Below are 26,978 nucleotides of genomic sequence, written 5' to 3' on the forward strand. Positions count from 1 at the left end.
CAACCCTTTTGTGGTAGCTGGTGCCCTCCGCTGGCTCCGCGGTGAGGTGTAGTTTTTATAGGCGTAATCCACAAATGTTATAAAAACACACAAACACACGCGAAGACGCAGACCTGGAAAGAGAAGAGAGGGGAATATAGTTTAGTTAGTCGGTTTTTAAACACGTATAATTGGTTTTCAGATTTGGGTAAAATTGGTCAAATATTAATTGGTAGATACGCCCACAGGCGGTGATAAAATGGATTGAAATATTTCAAATTTATGCATTTATCAAAATCAATTAAATCTCCCTATCTAAAATGTGTTTTTAATTAAAACAAAATTTTTAAGTTTGTGGTAATAAGATTACAAAATATTTTGTTTTACGGATTTTATATGTATTGATAAATAACAAATGAAATTAATCAAAATAAATAGCTGCAAATAAAATTCAAACATTTAAAACTTTTTATTTCTGGATGTATTTTTAAAGTTATTTTCAAATAAATAGCTGCAAAATCAGTTTATATATTTTAAATGGGGTTGTTTATCTAGTTGTATTTTTATACCCGTTACTCGTAGAGTAAAAGGGTATACTAGATTCGTCGGAAAGTATGTAACAGGCAGAAGGAAGCGTTTCCGACCCCATAAAGTATATATATTCTTGATCAGGATCACTAGCCGAGTCGATCTAGCCATGTCCGTCTGTCCGTCTGTCCGTATGAACGCTGAGATCTTGGAAACTATAAGAGCTACAATACTGGGATTAGGCATGCAGATTCCTGAGATTCCTGCGCAGCGCAAGTTTGTTTCAAAAAAATGCCACGCCCACTCTAACGCCCACAAACCGCCCAAAACTGTGGCTCCTACAGTTTTGATGCTAGAACAAAAATTTTAACTGAAATGTATTGTTCTCATCAATACCTACCGACTGACCTAAAAAAAAGTTTGCCACGCCCACTTTAACGCCCACAAACCGCCCACAAACTTCAAAAAATCGTAAATATGAACGCGGATATCTCGGAAAATATCAAAGATAGAGAAACGAGTTTTCAGATTTAGATTCCGTAGGCTTGAGCGCAGCGCAAGTTTATTACGCGAATATGCCACGCCCACTCCAACGCCCACAAACCGCCCAAGTCTGTGGCGCCCACAATTTTCATGGTAGATAAAAAATTTAAACTGAAATGTATTGGTCTCGTCAATACCTATCGATTGATTTAAAAAAAGTTTGCCACGCCCACTCTAACGCCCACAAACCGCCCAAGCCTGTGGCGCCCACAATTTTCGTGCTAGATAAAAAATTTTAACTTAAATGTATTGGTCTCGTCAATACCTATCGATTGATTTAAAAAAAACTTTGCCACGCCCACTCTAATGCCCACAACGCTTAAATCTGTCTACCGCCGGTAGGTGGCGCATTTCAATCTCGCTTTGCTGCTTGCATTTCTCCATTTTCCTTTGGTCCCTTTAGCTGAGTAACGGGTATCTGATAGTCGAGGTACTCGACTATAGCGTTCTTCCTTGTTTAAGTTATTTTCAAGCAAATGAAAAAGGTTTCAAATTAATAATGTGACCTCAGACAAAATATTTCTAAGGCCGTTGATTTTTCAAAACCCATTCCAAATAGCCCACAATAAATAATTTACACTTTGTTCCGCTCAAAGGAAAGTTTCCCTGAAACTTATTTGAATTTTGTGATTTTTAAATGAGAATTTCTGGCTTTCCGCCCGAGCAAGATTGCCATTTGGTGGCAACTAATTGAACCAAAACCCAATTCGAGCCAACCAGTTGCCATTTGTGAGGTCGTCAGGTGTGCCCAACGACAGGTCCCCAGTTGAAATTCGTTTTTTTTGCACTTTAATAACAAAAAGCGAAGATGTCGAGTTTGGAAAATCAATTCCAACAATGTGTTGCTGGTTTTGTGGAGCGGCTTTTCCCCGGGGAGTCCGAGTTTCACTCGAAGCGTTTTCGCTCAACGGCGGAACGAGTTCTCCCCCGTCGACCGCTCGCAGTTTTTTCTATCTTTCCTTGCTTTTTTTTTTGTATTTCTGTGGTTTTCTCTGGTGCTCCAAGATTCCGGCACACACATCCCGCGAAAAAGTCTCCAATGCTGACCGCTCAGCAAGCAGCAGCAGCGGCCCAAGCTGCAGTCGCTGCTGACGCTGCCGTCGCCGTCGACGCCTGCGCTGCGCTGCTCGCCGTCTCGCTCCCACCAAAATGGCCGCTCTCGCCTCCTCTTGCTCGCACTTGGAGTGGCTTATGGGGCGTGCGAGGAGATCAGAGAGATCCGACGACCGTGTGAGCAACAGGGCGCACACTATGCTGCTCCCCAGTGCCACGCCCACGCGCCCCCAAAAGCGTTGGCTCCAAAAAAGAGCCGACAGTCGGGCGGCGGCGGTCCGCTCGCACCGCTAAACGCCCGCGTTTGCCGTCGCGATTGCTGATGTTGCTCTCGGGTCTTGATGTTGCTGGTGTAGCTGATGGTGTTGCTGTTGTATCTGATGTTGTTGCTGCTGTAACTGATGATGTTGCTGTTGTAAAAGATGTTGTTGCTGTTGTAAACCATGATGTTGCTGTTGTTTCCGTTGCAGTTGCTGTTGTAGCTGCTGGTGTTGCTATTGCAACTGCAGTTGTTGCTGTTTATAAATTGTTTTTTGGCTGCAGTGGCTTTTGTTGCTGGTCTATCTTAAGTTGCTGCAGTTGCTTATCTGGTAGCAGCTCAAACTTCAAGTTATGTTGCTGTTGTTACTATACAGCCTTTTGTTGTTAACTTTGCTGCTTTTTCAGCTGATATTGCTGGTGTCTATTGTGTTTTATAGATCTTTGTTCCTGCTGCTTTGTGATATTGCTGCTGGCATTGTGGTTTTTGGTAAATGTTGTTTCGGCAGTTATGCAAATTTTGTATTGCTGCTCATCTTATTGTAAAGGCAGCATTTTTAATAATTGGTTGGCTATATTAATAATATGTCCAATATAACAATTACTTTTAATGTCAAAGTTGCAATATATCATTGTTGTTTCCATGTTGCTTCCATTACATTTATTTGAAAGCCATTTCTATAGCTTTTATTGATAAGTTTAATTATGTTGCTTGTAGGTCTTATGTTGCTGCTATATTTGAACTAAAAGTTTTTTAATTTTCTGATGTTTTCTGCTACTTTTTTCCACATTGCAGTTCTTTCAGCTCTTGTAGTTGTCGTTGCTGTTGCATCTGATGTTGCTACTGCTGTATGTGTTATCAATTCTAATGCCTGGGGAGCTGGCAGCGCACTTATCTCGCAGCTTGGCAATTTCCACTTGATTGGCTGCACTTCTCGAGATTTTCGTTTATAGAAAGACGAGGGAATTTGCATGCAGAAAAGGATGCTTCTTGCCAGCCAGGACACTTACAGCCAAGAGGAACCCGAAGCAGCTGCAGCTTGGCCATCGCCGCCAGTTGGCCGTATGGTGCAAATGGCCCTGGCTTGGCGATGCGAAAAGTGAAAATGCAGTTTCGCATAATTTGATCCCTCCCCGAACCCCCTGATACATATATACATCGCTCCTTGCTGCTGCTGATAGTTCTGCTTTCTGGGTTTTGGGCTCTGGGTCCTCAGCGAGACCCGAGTCCTTCGTCCTGCTAGCTGGTTGCTGGTGGCAAGACAATGCCCGTTCTAATCGTAATCATGGTTGCAATGTAATGGCAAAATGCCAAGAGCCTTCCTCCGCAGCGCTCACCTCTCGCATTTCTGCTTCGGTGGTTGTCCTTCGCTTGAATTGCACTTTTTTATGGCATTGCAATTAGGGGTAAGCGCATCGATGCACACACACACCGATAGATAGGTAAGGGTGCAAAGGCAACACACAGCTAAGGGTTGTTAATTATCTACCGAGGGGTGAACGGCGAGTACCCATACCAAGGTAACAATTATCTAACAATTCCATACTGCAGTTCCCCAGAATGCCAAGCAAATAAATTCTGCAATAACTCGTTGCAATGCGTGTGTAAACGAGTATTTAAAGACAACAAGATGGAATGGGCTGGATTTACATTAACTTTAACTTGCTTAAGTACAAGTACTTTATAAACCGTGATTTATTTAAGTATTACTTCAATTAAAAAATTGGTTTTTGGACTAATCCGACTAGTTGTTTTAGTATAAATGCTTAGAAAAGTAACTAAAATTAAAGTCAGTCATCTAAACCATTTTAACACCAGCAACTTTTAAAATTTTATTTTATTCCGAAAGATTGCTTCCGATAAAGAATTACATATGAGCTAAGCACATTTTTAATGGTAAATATGGTTAATGAATCAATACAATCTTGATTACATTTTTTAACTTTCCAATAATATTAAATAAACAACAATATGTTTGAAAACATTTTTCTTAGAATGCAAAGAACATTACAGTAACAACAAGGTAGCTTAGGATTAAGTAATATATTTAAGTTAAGTCTGTTGGCCTTAGCGAAACCGTGATGTTGGATGGTGGTAATAAAATGCCAACAAACTATTCTCGAGAATTTTTAATATAAGTCGAGTGCCGAAATGTGTTATCAACAAACGATTTATGAAATGAGAAAACCCACAATAAAATCCCCAGGCACAGTTCCGATCCAAAGTCAAAGTGGCAGGCGAAGGTGAGGGGGCAACGTATTGGATGGGGAAAACGGGTCGACTGGTCCATTGTCGTTGTATTTGCGCATTGTGCAGAAAAGTCGTAAAAATTTCAGCTGTCTACGTTCGAAATGGATGGGGAAAATGAGAAAAGGCCGCCGCGCTGTTGGCATTTCTTCTTGTTCTTTTTTTTTCCTATTTTTTCGGGGCAGCCCGGCGAAGAGTTCTTGTAAAGTTTACGAGCGCAAATATAATTCAAATGGTCGTTAATTGCAACAACAGCGAAGGAGGCTCATAAATGGATTGGATACCCGCTCGGAAAAGTGGGGCGGGGTTATATACTTAGCAACAGAAAGCTAAAGCAGCTGGGCGAGCTTTTTTTGCAGCGCGGAAAAGCACAAAAGCAAAACAACAATGGGCCCAGCACGTGGTGGGGATATTTCGGTAGATATATTTCGAAATTTCCCAATTTCGATTCAGTAAAGCGGTAACTGGCTTGGTTAAAAAAAGTACCAAAGAGGTTAGATTTTTGGAATGTGTGTGTGTAACTGCCCCAGGGAAATTTCAAAGCACGTGCGTGTGAGCTGCGCATGAACGCTGAACTAATACCATGGCAGCAGGCCCTCACAGATACTCCTCACACAGATACTCCGGCCTGCTGGGGCTACGATATCTGTGAGATACGCACAGATACAGCGGCAGCGCTGCCCGCGTCGCTGTCGGCGTCGCTGCCGGCATTTGAGAGACCGAGCGGCGTGCAAGAAATCGTCGGGCAACGGCTTCAAATGAACGCAAAACGTTGGAAAGCAAACAACCGCAAAAAAAGCCATCAGCTAAAAATAAAACTGCAACTTCCCAAGTGAAACCATTGAAACTAGTGTTAAATCTGTGCGTCCGGTGTTAATTTTATTATTATTTATAATTTTATTAACGAAATTAGTCATGTTTTTCGTTTTGTTTATCAGTTAAATCTCATCGCGGAACTGGTTTTGCATTTTGTATCTTTTATCGCTGCATTATTGCTGCGCATCTGTATGGGTGAGTATCTGTGTGAGTGAGTGACAGCCTGCAGTTGCAAACCAGTTTCAAGTATTCCCCCCCAACTATTCCATCTTCTTTTGCAGATCTAATGTGAATGGAACCCTGACGCTTAAACGCCGCCATAAACACCAAATAACAAATTTTCTGGCAAACATGGCATGTCAAGGTCTCATTAAACGTGGAAAATCAGCCCAGAAAGTCAACACGACAACTTTTCAACTGTCCCCGAAATACTGTGTGTGTGTGTGACTGTGTGTGTGTGTGCGTGCCATTGACATTGACTTATGGTCATGAGGGGGTTAAGGGGGGCTAGTGGGCCAAGGGGGGCCAAAGGGGGGTCTCGACCCTTTGACAAAAACTTGGATTCTCTCGTTTCTTTTTCGTCTTTCGTCTTTCACGCACATTTATGGTTTGTTTTGCTCACACACACACACATACACACACACTCTTACTCATACATACCAAAGCCTACGCAGCGGCAGAAAGAGAGGGCATGAGCGGCGTAGAAAGAGACGGGTGTAGTCTCGGATGATAAACGCCTCTTGGCTTTTTTGGCGGGTCCATGAATGAAACAATTGCCCCAAATGACTGACTGCCAGACAGATAGCTACAAAATGCCCATTCCGGGGGGTAAAATTGGGGCTTACGGGGGTCTGAGAGGGTCTGAAAAGCACTAGGGCCTGCGGACCTGAGCGCCCGGAAAGCCCCGACAGCAATAAACACTGTGCTACGACAAAAGTCTGATGAGACAGGCCATCATCATCGTCGGCGATAATAATGATTTTCATTTGCACATTCCACCCATTTCGCTGTTCTCTGTTCGCCGGCTAGCAGCCTCCAGTTTGCATTCAGTGGGGCAGGTTATTTATGGCACTTTTCCTATCGCCACTCACTGGGGTAATCGATTTTTATTGGATTAATATTGCTTTTCGCATGATTTGGCCTTCTCTTCGTTATCACTAAGCAGGTTTCTTCTCGCAGAGGAGTGGACCCAGAACAAGTCGACTGGAAGTGCTGGTGAGTCTCTAATGCATTCTTATAATTGTATTATCTAATTTCAAATAACCTGATTTACTTTCAAATGGGGCTTAATAGTTGGGAATTTTTATTGTAATACAGATCCATTAAATGTTAATGGAATGATGTTCTGCCTTTTTGGGTAATTCAAGAAAAGCTGGTTTTTCTAAATCGAGTTAGACTTTAATTTAAGTTTTCTAGCTAAGTTTGTATGCATATGTGTCTATTAGAAATACATCCATTTTCATACATATTTGGTTGTAACTATAATTGTTTGCTCATGGCAGAATTTTCTTAGGCTTACTATATAGCTTAGCTTTTCATTTTAATTGCCATTTGCCCTTCCATGAAATTCCAAGAATCATTTTTGGCCTCGCCCTCTGCTGATATGTTGCATTGTTCCTATGGCGAATGGGGCGTATGCGCAATATGTCTGCGCATCGAGTGTTCGGCCGGAAATCGGTCAAACTGCCACCTGGCTACTTATTAGCGGCACTAAATCAAACCAGCCTGCCCGGACAGACAGATTTTACGAGCGGTGCGCCAGTTACAAAGCTGCATTTTTCACATGCGTATAAATCAATCAAAATAGCCCCGACTTGGGGTGTAGGGCTCTCGGGCCAAAAGGTTCGAAATTCGAATTCAGAGGTCGTTTCCTGAACCGAGATCAGTTTCAAGCTGCACCGGCAATGGACGAGCAGACGACAGCCATAAAGTTTAGTTTTACGACTGCCAAACGCATAATTACGCACTCTCACCTACACGAACGCATTTGCCAGGGGCGGTTTTTGGGTTTTGGGTCTCAGACACACAAACACACACATATATGAAGACCCACCCCCTGAGAAGATGGCTGCAAAATGGCAAACAACCCGCTTGATTTTTTCCCCATTTATCCGAATTTTGATTGTGATATTCGGGATTTCTTCTGATGCGAACAGATGCAGGCGTGAAGCATCAAAGGTGCCACATGCGACATATGTAGAGGCAAACAGTCATCACTTGCTAAAGAGAACAGTACTTACTATTAAATACATATTTGGATATTGTGTAAGATTTAATAAGGTTTTCGTGCTGGCCAAAAATACTTGAAATCAAACCATATAAATTTGAAAAATATTTAAAAAGCTAACTCTTTAAGTTGCGATTACCAGGTGGTACAACATTCGTTATGAACCGTCTTTCTGATAAAGGGTCTTGAAGAATAACTAAAATTCAAATTCATTCATAAATTCAGCACTTATTTTTTTATACAGAAATGATGTTCAGACACTGTGGCATTCTGTGATTTCATTTTTTTTAGATTATCAGTCGCCCCTGCTGATGTCAGGGGTGGTTATTCGATTATCTTGCAGGACCATTGTCCCCGTACCATAATGATGCTGCAGAAATGCCAGAGATGCGGAGAATTTACATGTGTGGCTAACGCCCCGAACATTAAATTAAATGCCACCGGTCGGTCTGGCCTTGTGAATTATCAAATTGTCGAGCTTGTCTTGAACCTTGGACGCTTCTGCTCCCACTTTGAATGCATAAATTGCCGACAGGCAGGCAGACAGACAGTCGGTCGAGCTGCGGGGTCGTCTAATTTGGCCATTCAAATTGCAGCTCAGACAAGAGGCAATCGTTATGGCAGCTGCTGCTGCTCCATGGAGCATAAATTGCACACTAATTGTGTCCATTTCAGGGCGTCGCTTTGTACTCTGCCATCCAGCCCGGCCACCCACTTGGCCGCCCATTAGTCGTTTTAATAAAACAAAATAAACTAAACTACAGTGGCGAACTCTGTGCGCAAGTGTCGTGGCCATCTTCAACCTCAGACTGGGTCCAAGTCTGGATTTCAGTCTCTGTCTCCGGCACAAACCTCCTGCAGCCCCAACCCCACTGAATTTTCCATCGCCTCGTGTTTAGTTTGGGTGTGAAATCTAATTTGAAAAGTTTGTGTAGTCATTTTGATGCCGGAGCGCACTCAGCAGCATATGCTACCCACCGCTCGGGTTTTCTTTTCTAATTTTGTTTGCAAGTCATTGACGCAATATTGCCCGGTTCCTCCGAACACAAGACCCTCCTCCTGACTCCAAAAACCGTTCTGTCCACCGGCTGCGACTCGAGGACTTTATAAGAACCGCACCGACCGCATTTGCCAGACTTTGAACGTGAGCATTCAGAAATTTAAATTAGAGTTCCCATCGAATGGTTTTGAAACAGGCTTAGGATAGAAGGGAAAAGCCATCCGAGTATAAATATGTGTTTCAGAATAACTTGTGAGCGGAAACATGCTAAAGCTCTATGAAAGAGGTGTAAATTGTCTACTTAACACTTTAAAGATGTAAGTAATGCTCTTAATATACCATAGAACTTGAATATTTAAGTTAAAATTAATTTTGAAGGAATTCTTAATCATTTTAACATTTAAAAATCTTTTTTGGTTTTCCTTAGAAGTCTGATTTAAATTGTTACTCCCAATCTGTTCCATTTTAAAGTCTAAAACAGCATTCGTAGCGCTCTTAGTCTGGCCACAAAGTCAATTCGAGGTGAAACAAATTTGAAAACTAAATTAAACTTCAATTCCTGAGACATAATCCCCGATGGGCGATAAAGAAATATACTTCACGGAGGGAAAAGAATGAAATAGAACAGAGCCAGAATAATTGAGAAGACAGAATAAAAAAGGTGGAAAAGAAATGAAAACTCATTTGGAAACTACGCCCCAGAGGTGGTGGTGAATGCTCCCTGAAAAGTTTAGAATTGTGCAGGGTTTCCATGCGTGGGTTGGACTCGAAATGAGGATGGGGATGCGGATTGGGATGTGGGGGCGGTTGCTCTGGAGCGTGGAAACAATCAACTGAAAGCGTTGACGGTGACGATTGCTTCTTTTTTGTGGTCCATGGCAGGTATAACCGCAGGAGAAGCCAGGATGCGGGATGTGAAATTTGGAATGCGTCTGCTGGCAACAATGGCGCAATGGCGTCTGTAATTCCGAGCAATTGTTTCCGTTCTCCCGCGACGCTTTTGTCTGTCCTTATTTAGTTTTTTTTTTCTGTCCCGCCCAGCGAAGCGTGCATTTAACACCACATGCCACCGAGGACTCATCTGCAGCTCCTGATTCAGTTCCAGCTTTTTGGCACCTTTGGCCGGGATGTGGCTACGATTTGCCATAAAGTCACGTACCTTGATATCGGGCGATTTGGCGTACAAGGATTTCTGGCAATGGTCGAGCATCCCTCGGCTCGTTGGCTCGCCAAATTGTCGCACATTCTTAGGGGAGTGCCACATCCCGAACATCCTTGAATAGCCCCAAGGAAACCTGAGACCAAGTCCGCCCTCGACGCTCGTTATGCGGGCGGATGGCCGTCTGTTTAGTACATTTCACTGGCCATCCGCTGGGAGTCGGCGTTTTGCATTGGAATTTGCTTTGCCAAATGCCGCCATTTAGGGTTGTGCCAATAAAAAAATGATATTTATGGTTGTAACGGCCGTTTTGTGTGTACGCCCACCCCCACTTCGAACACCGCCCTAACATCACCCTCCCCGAACCACTGACAGGCCCATCCGAAAACATATAGACACGGTCCCAAGAACAGTGGGATCTAATCTGGAGAATAGATTGAGTAAAAGATGAGGATTTTAATGAATACCATTGATTTGTGTCGAAACCATCACAGAATTTAATAAAGAAGTAGTTATAAGATATATTATGTTTTTAATAATGGTTGAGTAAGTAATTTGTAATGCTTATATAGGGCTTTGCGAAACAGTACACTGAAATGTTTTACCTATGGTAATTACTATCTCTTTTTTAAGCACTTAATATACTTGTATATTTATTGAATTTATAATTGCCAATTCCACTACGCAGCCTTAATTGTTGACAAGAGAAAAAATCTATTTATTTAACATATTAAATAAGTAAAATCGGAATTATAATCAGAAAATAAAAATAAAATCATTAGGAGTTTTCCCAAAATTATAGGAATGTGTGACCATCGTTGAGTAGACTACCAAATTTTGTAAGAACAAATTTATTTTTCTTAAATTTTCTATTACTTCTAGCTCTTTAAAAATATTACTTTAAAGGCTTTTCCATTATTAGTTTTCAGATTTTTTCACCTAAAGCTTGATAGTTTAGCCCACTGTCTCCGGGGGTTGCCTCGGCGCACAAATGAAATCTCGCAGGCATAACGAGCTCATGACTCTTTGCTGGCAAGGGTTGGGCAGGAAAAAAGGAACAGGAACCGGAGCAGGAGCCAGGACTTTCACACACACAAGGGCACTGACATAGGCAAATATATAGTGGCTGAGACTTGGGCACATACACATAGAAAAATATGGCACGTACTCCCCGAGAGCCATAAGTTTACGTTTTATATCGGGCAAACTGTGCAATATTATAAATTTTGAATTTTATCTTGGGCATTAGATTGCCAGAGAGTTGCCTGGTTGGCTGCGAACCTCTCTGCCTTTGCTGCCGATATATTTCCCAGACTTTGTGTGAGTTGGGTTAGATGGCCGACCGCCCCTTTCTGTTGTTGGGGATTAAACGAAAGGACGTGCTCGAGGGCGCAAGTAGGAGCTCCTGGCGGATTGGGGGGCAGGTGGGTAATGGATGGTAACAAAGGGTGATTATCGCGATTGGCGAAATAGTTGAGCTTGGGCGGGGAATATTAATGCCAGAGGTATCTGGGAACTTTGTGCGTTGTCGTAACTTCTTCAACTTACTGTTCTCCCTTCGTTCTATCTTTTTGATATTTTCCAGGACCAAGGACATCCATATATAGCGTGGTATAAAGACACGTCTTATGTGACAAGTGCTGGGCTAAACGTCTGAGGTTATCGCAATCATTTTCGATTCTCTGGGCCCATCCCCGGCCCAAAAAAGAAAACCATCCGGACAGCAGCAACCACCGAACAGGGCGACCGGAAGTGAGGAAAACGCTTGTAAAATCGGGAACACACGAGTGCGAGCGAGACACGAGCGAATGGGCCGAAAGGAAACGACAATTACGAGGACATGCCGGCTTGCTTTTCTGCTTTTCCTGTCTGCTCCTTTCAGTTGCGGCCGTGCAATCGTCGGGTCAACAACGTCGCGAGTCCGATTTGGATCTACGAAATGTATTATACATATCACAGTCTTGATTTGGTATCACCTTCATCTGCATCTGGATCTCCAGCGATGCATCCTTCTCAGCACTTTTGGATTATGGTGATTCTGTGCGACCTCGTAAACGTATACTGAATGTATCCTGAGTGTATCCTATCCGGTATACCTTCAGTATACGTAACACGAGGAAGCACGAGCAACGCGGGATGTGAAACACTTTATTTCTTGAAAACACTTTGTGATTTAGTTTGTTCACTAATTTACACTTTTAGTCTTAAAATTACACACTTTGTTAAAACAATTATTAAATAAATGACTGTTTAAAAATTATGTATCACACGAATTAAGAATTTTACTGAATGGCTGGGAAAGTTTTTTGGCACGCAACCTGTTGCTTTTGTTTTTGGGACCAGATGGATGAACAGCTGATTTAAACTTCACCGAGTATAATCAATGAGACAACAACTTTGATGGATTACAATATAATCTTTTGAAATAAAGGTCTTAAAATGATTATGACAAACAATTGTAGAGCGCAGTTATTATTTTAAGTTGAAACCCAGATATATCTAAAGCAGAATGCATTGTATTTGACTTAACATAACAAACTCAAAATTTAAATATACGCAGTTCATTTTATGGGTCATAAAGAAATTTTTCGTCATAAAATCGCATTTAGTAGACACATTAAAAATCTTCATTTGGGCTTATCATGTATTTTTCAACACACAATAAATAATTTAAGGCGTGCAATAAATTTGGCTTGCACTCTGACAATTTAATCTTTAAAAATATTTAAAAGGTAATAATTTAATTTTTACAAAAACCGTATGTTCAATCTATATTGTGTATATTTTATGCATAGTACATATTGCAGGAATCAACAATACTTAAAATTATGAAAATTCTGTATATAATGTTAGTCTACCAAAAAGGAATTTTTTTAAAAATATTTTTAAGACAAGGTACGCTTAGTTAAAAATATAAAACATAAGGAATTTAAACTGCAACAAATAATTTAAAGTCAACATATATTTTGTTTTTTATTTTAAATGTTTTCAAACCAAAGTACGTTGAGTTAAATAATACCTAACACAAATAACTCATATGAATAAAAATTTGTTTTTTAGAACGCATACAGGGTTTTTTTAAAACAACTAAAACACTGTAAGCAACAACTAAATATATTTCTTAGGCAAACCAATAAATGAAAATGAAACTATTCCTACAATTGTTTTCTTTTATTAGCGACACTGACGGCCAGCTGGTGAGTCCAGAAAGACGCCCTCTGTTGCGTATCTTCTGAACTAGAATATTTTAGTGCGCACAATCGATTTCAAAGGGAATCCAGGGTTGAAACCGAGTTTCTTATAAGAAAAGAATTGCAAGCAATTTTATATTGGCACAAACAGGGACGACTGCTTCAAAACGTATGTATTTTTTACTGAAAATAATTGCGCAAATTGATTGCCTAAAATAAACAAGGAAGAGCATGTGGTGGGCTATGACTCAATTGAAAGCATAAGTAGATTTTCAATATTTATTTCTGGCCTTACATTTCCCTCCTCTATTTATACCCTAACTGAGGGTAGTTTAGGTTCCATAACACATTTGGAAGACTCGAATGTAGGTTTCCTTTACAGCCTATAAAGTAGCAATAAATGTTGTTGAAATTTTCTTTGATTGTTTACCGAATCTTCAAGCAATTTAAATTACATTAGATAAATTAATTAAAAATTAGATAATCCTCAAAATAAAATTAAAAATAAAAAAAATTATTTTTGTCTCTATCAGCTATATAATATTATGTTTAGTTTTGTCGGAAAGTCTTTCCAATTTTTTTTAGCAATTCCAAGAGTATACTAAAATCGTGAGTTTTCTATACTGTATCTGCCAGTTGCCGGTGTCTAAGCCGTTGAACCTCAGCTGGCTGGCTACTAGAGCTCAAGTCGAGCATACAAAGTATCTCGGAGATACCTCACCATGCTGATAAAGAGGGGAGAGAAAGGAGGAAAGGAAGAGAAGGAAGAGGGGACAACCGCAGCGAAGGAGATAACGAAACCAAAAACGAAACTCGCTCGACAACAACAAGCAAATGAATTTATGAGCATGCCCAGCTCTCGTTCTCTGTGCTTCTCCTTCTCTCCCTCTCTGTGTTTTCTTGTCCCCCCATCTCCTCTTTCGCTGTCCCGTTGCCATGGCAACAATGGCCGCTGCGAAGGAGCGAGCAAAGCGGAGAGCGAGAACATTTAATTCGGCCATATTTGATTTTGGACATGCTGTCATTGCTCTCGATTTTCGGGGTGGGTTTTCGGTATCTTTCAGTGCGTCTGCTCCGTTCATCTTTGTATCTTTTGAATGGCTTGGTTGTATCTGTATCTGCAGCCGGTTCCGCCGGCAAAATGAGATGGCCTTAACTTTAACCTTTGGCGCAATTTGCCGGCTCATGGCTTCTTCTTTGGGCACAATCATGGCATGTTAATCCCTTATTAATTTTACGATCTCGCAACTGGGGAGCTGTGGCCCGAACACGTCTTTAAAAGCAAATAAATCAATTTCATGTCGTCTGAAATGGAACCCACCTATTGTATACATAAATTTCCCAAAATTAATATGCAACGAGAGGCTTATTGGGCCTAAATGGCCATCGATTAACTATAAAATTGGCGATTTACGATTGCGACCATAAAATCTTGATTCGAGTTGGAATAGCGAATTGCAAACGGAATTGGATTCGGGTTGGGTTTGCTTTGGTTCTCTTCTGGCGCTGGGACCACATTATCTATAAATATCGCTAGTGGAATTTATGGGCGAGTCTAAAGCTGTCGAAAATTGATTTACGACCCATGAGTCGACAGCGCTAACCATGCGATCCCAGCCAAAGTGAGTAAGATATTGGCGGAATGTCTCACCAAATACCAGCCGTCCCATACACCTGTCCTTAAGATGATTGAGGCTCCATTAGCTTTCCAAACAAGTGGACATAAAATATTTACATTTGTATTTATAATGCCTTCATAACAGAGCTAAGAAATAATGTACCATATGGGTAAAACAATTCATTAGGGAAGGTGTGAACAAATATATTGCATTCATAAAATTATCGTATAAGTATATCAAGAGCAAGGAGGAAAATTATCATAAATTATGGTTGTTAAGCTAATGCAGGAAACCAAATAAATAATTAGTGATTTTTCGTATTCCTCAGAGATTTCTAAGCTATTTATTTGTCATGCCCCTTCATAACTCGTAATTAGATGGGAAAATAAAAGCCTTTCTTGGATGGCATTTCAAAGACCTGATCTGGAACCAAGCTATTGCAAAATATAATCATGATTGTGTTGATAATTCCGAGGTTCCACATAGGTTCGCCTCTTTATGACGCCGTCAAATCTTAATGAAAATCAATAAAAACGCTGGCTTGGTTCCCATATTCAGATGGCTAATAAAGTGATTACTTATCGGCTGTTTGTATCAATTGGCATTACTTACGAGTGCCCAGAGTATCCATCTGCGAGTCCCTCGAAGAACTGCAAGGAAATAAAGAAAGGAGGGGATGGCATTAAAATCTTCGCATGACTGTAAAATTATTCGAATTGAAAATTGTCAATTAATGCACTTATTTCCAGCAAGACTTTGGCTGATAAGGCGCAATGAACCCGAGGGACTGGCATCAATTTCAATAACTCGAAGGCAGAGATTTTTAGGCACTCCCGCCGGGTATGGGGTAATTTATGCATTCTTTGTTCTGTCTACATGCCACTCGTGATATTTCATTTAAAAAAACAACAAGGGAAACAGCTCACAGTCATATATAGTATGTATATAAACAAACAAGCTAAACGTGCACTTCGCATGACAGACAACGAAGGAAAAAAATACGAAAAGCGGGGGAAATGGGCTTGGGATTGGGTCTGGGATTCCGATTGCGATTGCGGTTGCGATTGCCGAGTGACCACAGCGATCCGAATATGTAAATGCATTCGCCCATAAGACATTCGAAATTGCCATAAATAAGCGGCCCAGTGACAGGCGTCATTTTCGAATTCCTGCGGAGACCATTCCGATTCCAATTCCGATTCCGTTCCCGGCGGATAGGATGCGTCATTAGCCCCTAGATTGTATGCTGGCCTGGCCAAGAATAGCCGAAACACTCACGTCATGCTGGAACTCGGGGGTAGAGCATATAGGGGCTTATTTTTTGTTGCTGCGACCTCGAAATCATAATTCAGGATTTTATGGCCTTTTAAGTGCCATTAAGTCAACTCTTTCCTCGCCCTCGGCGTTTTGCTGAGGCCACTTTCGCTTTTCCTTGAACATTCACTGCTGGCAATTAAACATTCTGTAATTGCAACTCTTTGACGTAGCGGAACGGAACCGAAACGAAGCGATCCCTAGGAACGGAACATAACCATCCCAGGCGATTTGCGATTTTTTAGATTTTCACTCTATTTGCGGTGCTGCGCCCACACAGATACCAAGATAGGAAGCCAGCAGCAAATTCAAGGCACTGCGACCATTAAAACTGCTTTATGGTCCCTAAAAACGAACGAAAGCGAGAGTCTCGCCCAAGGAGAAACATGTGTAGGGGTTTGTTTTCCCAATTCCCATTTCCCATCCCATTTTCCTCGCCCGGCCACGCGGCGGAAGGATTAATATTTTTATGGAGCACTTTTCTGGCTGTTTGCTAAATTTTGCAACAAATTGTTTTACAACCCGCGGGCGACTGAACTAGAATCTCTGGAAATTCTGCCAGTGATTGAACGAAAATCCTTCAAGCAAGGATATTTAAGGCTTAACAAGTCATAACACTTTAATTTTACAATTTAAATTTACATTGTTTTTTTTTTTTGAGTAAACCATGTAGACATTGTTTTTTATGTAAGTCAAAATATTTAAAATGTGAACATTTGAACATGAACAAAAATTTCAAAATTTTTGTTTGACACTTTCAGTAAAATTTTGTGAGGTTTTAAATTACTAATAAGTAGATTTAAAAGTAACTACTTCAAAAATTAAAAAAAAGGCAGTTATAGGAGAGTGTAAAAATAAGTTAACGTTGCGAATCAACGGAGTTTTATAAAACGAATTGGGGCCAATCTTACATCTTCCTCTTTTTATTATTTTAAATGATTATCAACAATATTCAGCAATACTAAATATTTATCTTTCCTGTTTTTCTAATGATTATTAGGCCATTGAAACCCGATATGACAAACATTTGGTAAAGTGTCAAGTCAAATTAAAATTCATAGACATAAAGCAGATCTTCTAAAACAATTTGCAGATTATCAGACGCAATATTATTAGTAGACAAATTTCAATGTTAATTGTTCGATTTCTATGCAAATTCGGTTTTTAAAAGTGTGAACGGAACGAGCGAAAATAATACCCAATCGGACAAAAGAATAGTCAGCTATCGAATTCTGCGTCTCAAATGGACGAGCCTGACTTCTCTTCTGCTCACCTGTTCGTTCACCTGAGTTTAAGGCCAATTCTAGGGAACCCAGCCCACCACCTCCCACCGATCGAATCCCCTTCTCCAGTACAATATTGATCCCCCTCGGCGACGGGGAACGGCTGCCATTTATGTGCGGTTCGAAAGCGCCTAAAGTAAACATTTAATTGCGCCATTAATTGCGCGGTAAGTGTGCCAGATGCACATACTCGTGCTGAAGGGGGCGTGGGGCTAAGAAAACAAACAAATTCCTTTTGGTTTGGTTAAGTGCCCAGCGGTGCACTCGAGAAAAAATATCTCCACTCCACTCCGCTCCTCTGGAAGACCCCGACCCGCTGACTTTTACGAGCATTGAGTCTTCCATTAAGGCGCTCCGGGCTCGCTTCCCCGCTTTCTCCGGTCCTGATCCTCCATTTTACCCACTCTTTCTCCCAGTCCCCATTTTTCTCGACACTTGAAAAAATATCTACAACGATACTCAAGTCAACATTTAAAATATTTATCGCAATTTAACTCAAACTTAGCTCATGGGAAAAGTTTTGAGAATCATAATCAATTAATAAAAGCCATTATTTTTTTCGAGTGTATCTGCGCTTCCACCTTGCATCCCGTGCAACAGTCGCTCGGCAACTTCTGGCGCATTAACTTTGTGTGTTTAATGCGGAAAATTATTGTCAATACAATCGACTTTTTACGATGCTTAAGTTGACAGTTTTTGTGGCTGTTCCTGTTTTTAATATTTGCCCTTCTGGCATTTCCTCTGATCACGGTGTTCTCGAGATCGGGTCTCCACTGTCTTCCCATTTTCTTAATTATGATTCAATTAATGAAGAGTAAATATCCAACGTATCAAGTTAAGGCTGCTACTGGCCAAATTTAAGTAGTGTTTATGCTAAAGCTGTATTCGTGGAAATAGCCATAATTAGGGTTGGCCAACATCCGTGATATTATGGTACAAAAACAAACCAATATTTCGAAAAATGTTGAATTGGCTTAACAAATTCAACAGTTTGTGAATATAATATGTTCACCAAAGATGTGAAAGAGAAAAAATATATTGAAGAACTTAAATGAGGTATATTCTGTAATATTTACAAGTTTCACTATAAAAAAGCATACCATATTTGTATAAACATTTTGTTGGTTCATTATTTCAAGCATATTTTTGGAACTAAACAAATGGAAACTAGACAAATTAAAAGACAATATAGAGAAAGCAGGTGTAAAGCCGCAAATGCAGCAATGGGCGTTAAGATCGAGCCCGATTAAAGAGAATTCCATTTGCCAAAAATGAAACGACACACCGCGCGCCGCCTGGCGCCATTAACTTAATCGAACAGAAAACCAAACAAATGCCGCAATTAACATTAAGCCCTTCGTCAGTCGGGTTTCTCGCTTTGGGTTTTGGGAACTGTTTAGGGTTCTTGGACTCGGGTTCCACAGCCATGCCCCAGAAAACCTGCTCAACCCATGGGAATGTGGACCCGAACTCCCGGGCGAGTGCGTGTGTGTTTGCTAATTTGAAATTCTGTGGCGTAAGCACAGGAACCAACGATTCGCCACCATCATCCCCGTTTACCAGGCGAACTACATTAAATTTTAGAAAACACAAAATGCCGCTTTCCGTGCTCCCTGCCTGGCAAACAATTTCACATAAATTTACGTTGAATTACAACCAACATTGTGTACAAATGCACCGGGGGAGTGGCTGCGGAGGGATGTGGGGGCCCTGGCCAAAGTTGTGACTCGGTCTTGTATTCTGCCATCTTTTTGGCAAGCCAGAAAATGTATTCCAGACACGCATCGGGCCATTTTGCAAACGTGCCACCGAATGAGGCTCAACTCCGGTCCCCATGTCCCCATGTCCCCCTGTCCCCCTGGAACTGAGCAAACTCAAACACAAACACAACCGCAACGACGTCCACCCACCCACTCAAAGGACCCTGAAACTTTCCGGCTGACTTTGCTTTTATTTTCCCGGCCCGCTTTTCCCATCCTGAAATCACGAACGGAAAGAAGGACAAACTTTTGGCTCTTTTTTTTGCGAAAATAAGTAAAGTTTGAACTTGGCAGAAACAAATTACTTTGGGGGATCCATTCGCTAACATGGCTCCCAAGAACATAGCCTAAAACAAGACAGTTCAACCAAAAATATGACATACAAATTTTAAACATTAAAAAAAAACTGGATTTCCACATCTATAAAGTTTACAATTTTCAAAACTGACCTAATTTAGAAAGAAAGAGAAAAGCATTCCAAACTCAATTTTAAAAGATATTTTTTCAGTTGTGGACCCAAGACATTATGTGACCTTAATAATTTAGTTATTTGTAAGCCATTACGTCATAATGTTTAATTAAAAAAAATTTAAACACTGAACAAAATTTTAAAGGTATATTTTTCTTAAAAAACGGCATATCTGACAGTACTAAAAATTTGCTAGCACCAAGCCAATAGAGAAAAAAGCAATGCCTCCCTAAGGGCACGAACATAGTTTTCCATATTTTTTCCTTCCTCGCTTTTTTTTGTACGTTTTATAATCGCGGTCGTTGCAAAATATATGAAATAAATAAATAATAAAATACACTGGCTGGGGGAGTGGCAATAGCAAGTGGGTGTGGCCCAGAAATGCCATTTGCTTGCCTCCCGAAACTTTTCCTCTTATTGCAGCTGTCGGACTCGAGATACTTTGCGTTGGTAACTTATGGATACGATGGAGCAAAAGAAGCAGAAGGAGCAGCAAGGTGAGCAAATTGCCAAACGGGGGATGAGGATGCTGCCCACCTTGGGAAGCTGGCGTGTAATTTGTATCTAATCTTGCCTCATGTTTATATAAAAGCAACGACGGCAGGGGAAACTACTTGCTCCATACAATTTCTACAATATGGCGATGGCTCTGCCAGGAGGGTGAGCTCCTCCACCTCTGGTCCTGGTCCAAGCTGGAAGTCTGTCCTGGGCCGGAGTCTAAGTGGAACTACATACATATATTCATGGGCAACTGGGGCTGCGGATGCCACAAGGAGCCAACCGAAGGGCGGGTGGGTTTTTGGAATTTTAATAAAATTGCTGCATTGCCAACTAAAGATAGATACTTTTCGTGTAATTTACGATGATGGCAGAACAGCAATGATGGCGAACGATAGCAAAACGTCAAAACTATTTCAGAGAGTGGGAGATAGGGAAGTAACTGGGGGAAGTTGGGAAACTCACTATCCAAGGTTGCCAGATGGATGCTTCGCCAAAAAATCAGCCATGAAAATCAGCTTTAAGCGTTGAATTTCATGGAAAAGTGTGAAAATGTTACTTAAATGATTGTAATTGTCTGGTGGATGCATAAATTATAGTAACAAGATATACGATGCTTATAGTAGACTGTTTGACTGTGGACTATTTAAACTAATAAGTGAGGAACTAACAAAATTAGTCATTACTTGTAAGATTATTTAAGTATTAATGACTTTAAAGTTTTAAACTATAACAATTTAACCATGTATCTTAAAGACTTATTTCACTTTGCCATCAGATTATTTTTAAAGGTATTCCCCTCATCTTGGAGTCTAAAAACATTTATAGCATTAATTTTCCAAGTAATTCATCATTTCATTTATGATTATGGCAACTATTTAAAGGACTAAACCGTTTATCAACCGACTTCCCATTATCATTATGAGAGTTAACCCCCGTTTCCGGTAACCCTTATTATCCCAATTTGAGGCTCCCTCGCTGGCAATTTCCCCATGTGGCAAAGTCGCATTTAATCAGCCAACTTATGTCGTATGGCACTCAGCTCAGTCCAACTGAAGTCATGTCCCTGGCGCAGAGTTTGGCTTATTTATTGATGAATCCAACGGCACGTTGACACGAAACCCCACCGAAAACTGCGTAGGAGGGGGCCGCACCAAAGTGCCTCCTTAATTTTACCCAATTGATCAATTTCCTCCTGCCGACTGAACAGATGCATGTATGCAGATGTATGTGGATGGGTTTGCCGTTGATTGGGCCACTAAATCGAGTCGAAGACCCCTAGTAATGGTCATGGGGTCCTGGGCACAACTTAATGTAATTGCAGGGCGGTAATTGCCCGTGGGTGGCTTCACTTGCGCCAAATTGGAAGTCCATCTAGCGACGCACTTTTAATTACGCGTGCAGCGAATGAATTGCCAATCGAGTTAAGACCAAGCCAGGGGACACTTTCCAATTTCACTTGATTGCCGGCTACCTGGAGATGCGTAGAAGGAGAAAGTTTCCCGGGTACCTGTATCAGGTGCCCAGCCGCGAACGAGTTGAAACCGTCTGCGAGACCCTTTCCCGAAATTCCTCAAATTGCGAGGCGTAAAATTTTTGTTTAACCAAACAGAAACACAACTTTTTGCACGGAACGAAGGCGCATATTTCGGTATTATTTTTTATGATATGCGGCATAAATGGATTTCAAAATGCTGTCAAACAGGCAGCTGAGACGCATTGTCTTCGGGACCCTTTGGTCCCTTCAATGGAACCCCGTCTACGTCTCGTCAGGTTGGCAGACAAAGGGTTGCAGCTAGATGACAATTGTTGCAATTCCCCGGCACAGGATCGTAAAAAAAGAAGAGGTTGTAAATCAAAATCAGAGTTCGTTCTGCGCGAAAAGTGAAAGTTGGGAGCATTTCACCGCCCCTTTTCTTTTGGGAGGGCTGCCATATTGGAAAGGGCCACCCCATTCACCTGGTGCCCCGGAAAATGCGGTCGCTTCTGGGGTGGATTTTGGCCTTAGCCCCGGCATGTAAATGTTCCGTTTAATCCTTGTAATGGCAACAGTTGCCGCTGCTCCCATGGAAATCGGTCCTTCATCAGATAAACCGCAACAAAAGGATCCGTCGAGAGCCGCCCATTTTGTTGTTTACCTATTTATGAAATGCGTTTTACTTTCATTCCACTTAATCACTGGATGCCATTTATTTTGAAATACCTTCAATTGAAAGTCCTCTTCCCCTTTCCTTTCGAGGGCGTGTCCAGGGGTTAAGACTTCAAGAAATCGCTTTAAAATGGTAAACATTTGCCATTTGGCATGTTCTGTAAAAAACCTTTTTAATAAGGAATTTCATTTTCCGGTTTCCGTTTAGGGGTTGTAAGTGTGGGAAATTGATTGTACTGAAACTAAAATAAATATGATATTCTCAACCTACAATAATTTTTATAGAATTAGAAATGAAGTGTAAAATAACAATAAATCACAAAACATAACAACGTTTTTCTTGATATCAATCTACCGCAAATGGTAAAGTGTTTTTGTTATATTACAAAAATAAAGATTCCATTAAATCTATCATTCGAAATATTTTATACTATTTTACCGTAGCGACAACCTTCGATTTGAATTTGTAATTTGAATTTGAAACCTTAAAATACCTTAAAATTGTCAGGCGAGACATTTAATAAAATGCATGGTCCGATCGGATATCGACGATATCGTTGGCTTCGGAGAAGTGGTAGAGTCCCTGATTGATTTACTGCAGTGTCCAAAGTGGCTGGGCGATAACCGAAATGGATGCGGTGCATTCCCAATGGCCAAAGTGCCAAGAGAAATATTAAAATTCAATGCATTTGAGGCGGGGCAGGGAACCGCTTCATAAATATCCCACTGCAGCTCCCCAGAGGAAGAAGGGGGTATGGGCATAGTATATGGTATATGCCTCGAATCTGTTAACGTTAGCGTAACATGTGTTAATTTCAGGATCGTTAAAATTGTGCCACAAGATATGGCGATGATGAGGACACAGATTGAGTTCGGTCTTTGGGCTGGCATAAATATTTACCCGATTCCGAATGAAGAATATAACAAAAAACACCAAACAAAGCCTCTGACAAAGTAAATAATTTATTTATTTTGAATTTCTCAAGTCACGCTGTTCGGGAAAGATAAGAGACAAGGGAGTCGGGTTGGGTCACTGTCAGCTTGGAATTTAGTTACTAAAATACGAGCTGGAAATATGAAAATGAACGACCAGAGAGACCTGACCACCAGCAACAACAATGCCCTCGAAATGGTTTTGAAAATATTGAAAAACCAGTTTTCCGCCGAATTTCAGTATTGGTGTCTGTTATTTTGTGTTTTGGGTCTATCCACTTGAGTCTCAAGTTGACTTTAGCATGCCGTCCCCCTTGCAATTAGATCAGAGACATCGCTCATTCTGAAGTGATTTTCCTTTAAGGCGGGGAGAGCAGACATAAAACTGTTTCAAAACGAAACGAAATGAAAAATGGTGCTATACGAGTGGCATATTTATGCCCATTTCGATGTTGGGAATATCAACGAGCAGGAGAAGGAGTTGTTCCCGAGCACAGAAACCGATGAATGCGGCAAGTTTGCGTTTTGAATTTCAATGGCGGACACATCCCAGCAATGGGTGTCCAGGGAAAAATATATATAGCAGATAGAGAGAGAATCCCATATCAGACCGATTCGACCGATGTTCTCCGATGTACTTATAACAAGAGTCAAGTGCCGGCCCCATCGCATCGCACTGCGTCGCCCATTTTAATGCGTTCCTTCGACAGGCCATGAAAATATGCCGGAGATTTTTAAAACGTTTTAATTGAAGCCCCACACAGCAGACGAAATGTCTGTTTTTCGTTCCCGGGATGCAAAAGTGGCCCGAGACAATTAACATTCTGAACGCATTCAATTTACTTGGAACTCTTTATGCTATCTGGCTTCGGTCTTTTCCGTACTTTGAAAATGGCGACGGCAAATCGATCCACGATATATTCGAATAGTACCCAAATCAATACGAATATCATAGGTTGGAATACGTGCGAAATATGGGCAAAAGCAAAATTGGATATCCAATAGTTTATGCGAGGAAGCGGAACAATAACCACGTTTTATCGCCTTTTAATCTGTGGGAAAAACATTTACGATGTTTTTTTCTACTCCAGCTTGTAGCGATTGGCTGACACAAATAAAACACTAGACTGGAGTTTATCTGGGAAAAGTTCTAAGAGCAATAGTAAAGTCGTAAAGTTTAAAACCCTAAACATCTCCGATGTCTCTTTGTTGCCGGGACTAGTTATTGCACTTTAAGGAGCGTTTTATTCAAAAATCAGTTCATAACATGGCCCAAAAGTACGGCGACGACGTTTTGAATTCCACTCGGAGTGGGAACAAGTTCTGTAGCTTACTGAGCAAATCGGATTAAAGTTTGATTGTCCACTTGAGTTATGCGACGGCAATTATAATAATAAAACTTGGAAATAAATGTTTATTTTATTCATTTGAAGATATCAGATTTATTTTTTAAGCGTTTCGGAAGTGCACGTTTCAGGAAATTTTTTTTAAGCGTTTGTTTTGAGTAATGTAAAATTTTATAAGTATTTTAAGTAAAAAATAATAACTAAATGCCTTTTGTTGATGGTTATAACATACTATAACAATTGTAAGAATCACTTAAAGCAATAAATGTTAAATTGAGGTCGTTTTATTTTAAAAGCGTTTAACCTTTTGGTTTTAATACATGCAAGTAACAGAGATCCAAACAGCAGTCATATCATTAAAATTCATTCATAAAATTAATTTAACACTTAAATTATGGAAATTTTCGTGTCAAACCTTTTTAATTAACATTTAAAATGAATAATAATTAGTATTTAAAAGGTGAGGTTGACCGATTTGACGGCTGTTTAAAAAAAAGCATGACGCACCTTACGCAAATGACTGCGCATTGTCATTAGCCGAAAAAAGGCAGCTAAAATACTTAGCGACGCCATCTTTGCGTTTAAAATACAAATTATAACAATTAAATAGCCGTTTTCAGAGTTTACCTGACACTTGGCGAGGGAAAAATGGTTTCGAAATCGCTTATGAAATATAATTGGCTAATTAACCAAGCTCCGGTATGAGGTATAAACATTCAATTTACGACCTGAGTCAGACGGAATCGAACTTGCATTATTCGCCGGAGATAACGAATGGCGACTGCAGAGCGTCCTTTAGCGGAGTGCTCAGCCAGCAGGTTCGCGATAAGGCGGGGCCATTAAGAGGCACCTGTCAGTGCGACCCTCCCCACCCACCTGTATCGGCATAAAGCGTCGAGTTTATGCCGAAAATTGAATTTAATATGCCGTTCGATGGCTCGATTAAAATGCGCTAAATGAAACCGGCAAGTACGAGGCAGGGCTTATATATATATATATTCGGATCAGGGCGTGGCATCTTGAGTGCTGTAAAAGTAAGCTACCGACTTAAATTGATTTAAAGTTTGCTGCCTCTTCAAAGGCAGTTCAAATGCAAATTGGCTGGGCGGCCGGTCGTTTTGCATTTTATTGCGAATATTAAATGAAATTAATGAAATTTTCTGCGCCATAATCCTTTGCAAAACGCATAAATTTGCTCATTAAGTGTGCGCAAATATTGTATGTGTTCGCTTTGCTAGGGCGTAGGTATGTACATATTTACAGCGCCTGCCTGTCCCCCCACAACATATATTTATATTGATTTTTATCTCGCCGGCATTGGGGGATGTTGTTGCCAGGCCCAGGCCCAATAATATGTATATATTGGGGTCCCAAATGTGCAGAAAATAAGCTCACTAGTACATAAGCGACGCCCAAAGGCTAAGCTTTGAGCTTACTTTTCGAAATCGAACAAAAAGTTGTGGCTGCAAAGTGGGCTTTTCAAGGGGAAAAATTAAGTAACAAGTACATTTTCTGACCCCAAAAAAGTACCACAAATTTTCTTGTGTTTTTTTATTAATTTAATTTAAAACAAAAATGGTAATCATTTTTTGTATTAGTTTCAGTTAACTAATTTAGCATATACTCAAACCTTTTGGGCTGGCGCCCTCTTTTGGTTTGACTGCGCAGCTGCAGCTGCTCTGCTTTTCCCAACAGAGGTCGCTAGCTGTGTGCCACCCATTTACGCACACATAAAAATATAAATTTCCTTTGTGTGAGTGTACAGGAGTAAGAGAGACAGCAGTCTTGTTGATATATTCCTCTCGCTCACACAATTCGCATGGCCGACGCCTATTTAAAAGATTTAGCTTTATTCAGCGTTTTTCCTCTGGGAAACCCTTTAAATTTATTTTTAAAAGAGAAGTGGATAGATATATTTTCACTAATTTTCCCCTTTTAATGTATATTTTAGTTTATATAATTTTTAGCCAACATTCCCCTTTAAGTGCGACGGAGATGGCAACAGTGATGGCTGCCGCAAAAAGAAACATGGCCTCTTTTCTTGACTTTGTATCTGTGTGACGTTCAGCTGCTTTTGTTTGTGTATGGGTGAATTTATCTTCTAGGTTGGCCACTATTTTTGTCAACAATTTCTGCGCTTTGTTTCCCCTGGAAATCAGAGCTCATGCGCAGTCGGCAGATGCTGGATTTTTTCTACATTTTTTTCTGTTCTGCAAACCAGTTTATTGGACTGTAGTTAAAACTTGGTTGCAATCTTAAATGCGGGAAAATGAGAATGCAAATTTCTGTGAAATCTCTTTGGCTTCGGCTGCCAAATCTAGTAAATCCATACCCCAGACTAATTTAAGTTTTTTCCTTCTTGCCGAAAAACCAAACTTGATCTCAGCCATATGCGTGACACGTCCGCATAAATGCTGTCGAAAATTGTCACATAAATCAATCATATTTATACAAATGTCCCTGATATCCGAGCCGCCCGCCGCCAGTTGTTGACAATATGCTAATTTTCCCTGTCTTTAGCTTTTTGTCTTGCCTTTGTGTCTGGCCATGCCCACGATAAGCAGTCGCTGAAAACGTGTTTTGGCATTTGATTAGTTGCGATATG

At 40.7% G+C, this 26,978-nt stretch overlaps 1 protein-coding gene across 5 annotated transcripts in view; it reads right to left on the reverse strand.

Moving 5' to 3' along the window:
* The window catches only part of LOC119563453, a 76,891-nt gene that overhangs the window by 17,580 nt on the left and 32,333 nt on the right, over nucleotides 1–26,978 (reverse strand). For 3 of the 5 annotated variants that reach the window (XR_005222128.1, XR_005222129.1, XR_005222130.1), the window contains exons 3-4: nucleotides 15,234–15,271; nucleotides 5–113 (exon numbers count right to left, since the gene is read on the reverse strand). Coding sequence is in view for 2 of the 5 variants with exons in the window: in XM_037876855.1 (XP_037732783.1) it covers nucleotides 5–113 (109 nt within the window). In the remaining 3 variants the exon portion in view is untranslated. The remainder of the gene's footprint in view (nucleotides 1–4; nucleotides 114–15,233; nucleotides 15,272–26,978) is intronic. The other 2 variants (XM_037876855.1, XM_037876856.1) reach the window with 1 other exon arrangement.

The sequence above is a fragment of the Drosophila subpulchrella genome, chromosome 3R, assembly GCF_014743375.2.
Source record: "Drosophila subpulchrella strain 33 F10 #4 breed RU33 chromosome 3R, RU_Dsub_v1.1 Primary Assembly, whole genome shotgun sequence".
NCBI classification, from domain to species: Eukaryota; Metazoa; Arthropoda; class Insecta; order Diptera; family Drosophilidae; genus Drosophila; species Drosophila subpulchrella.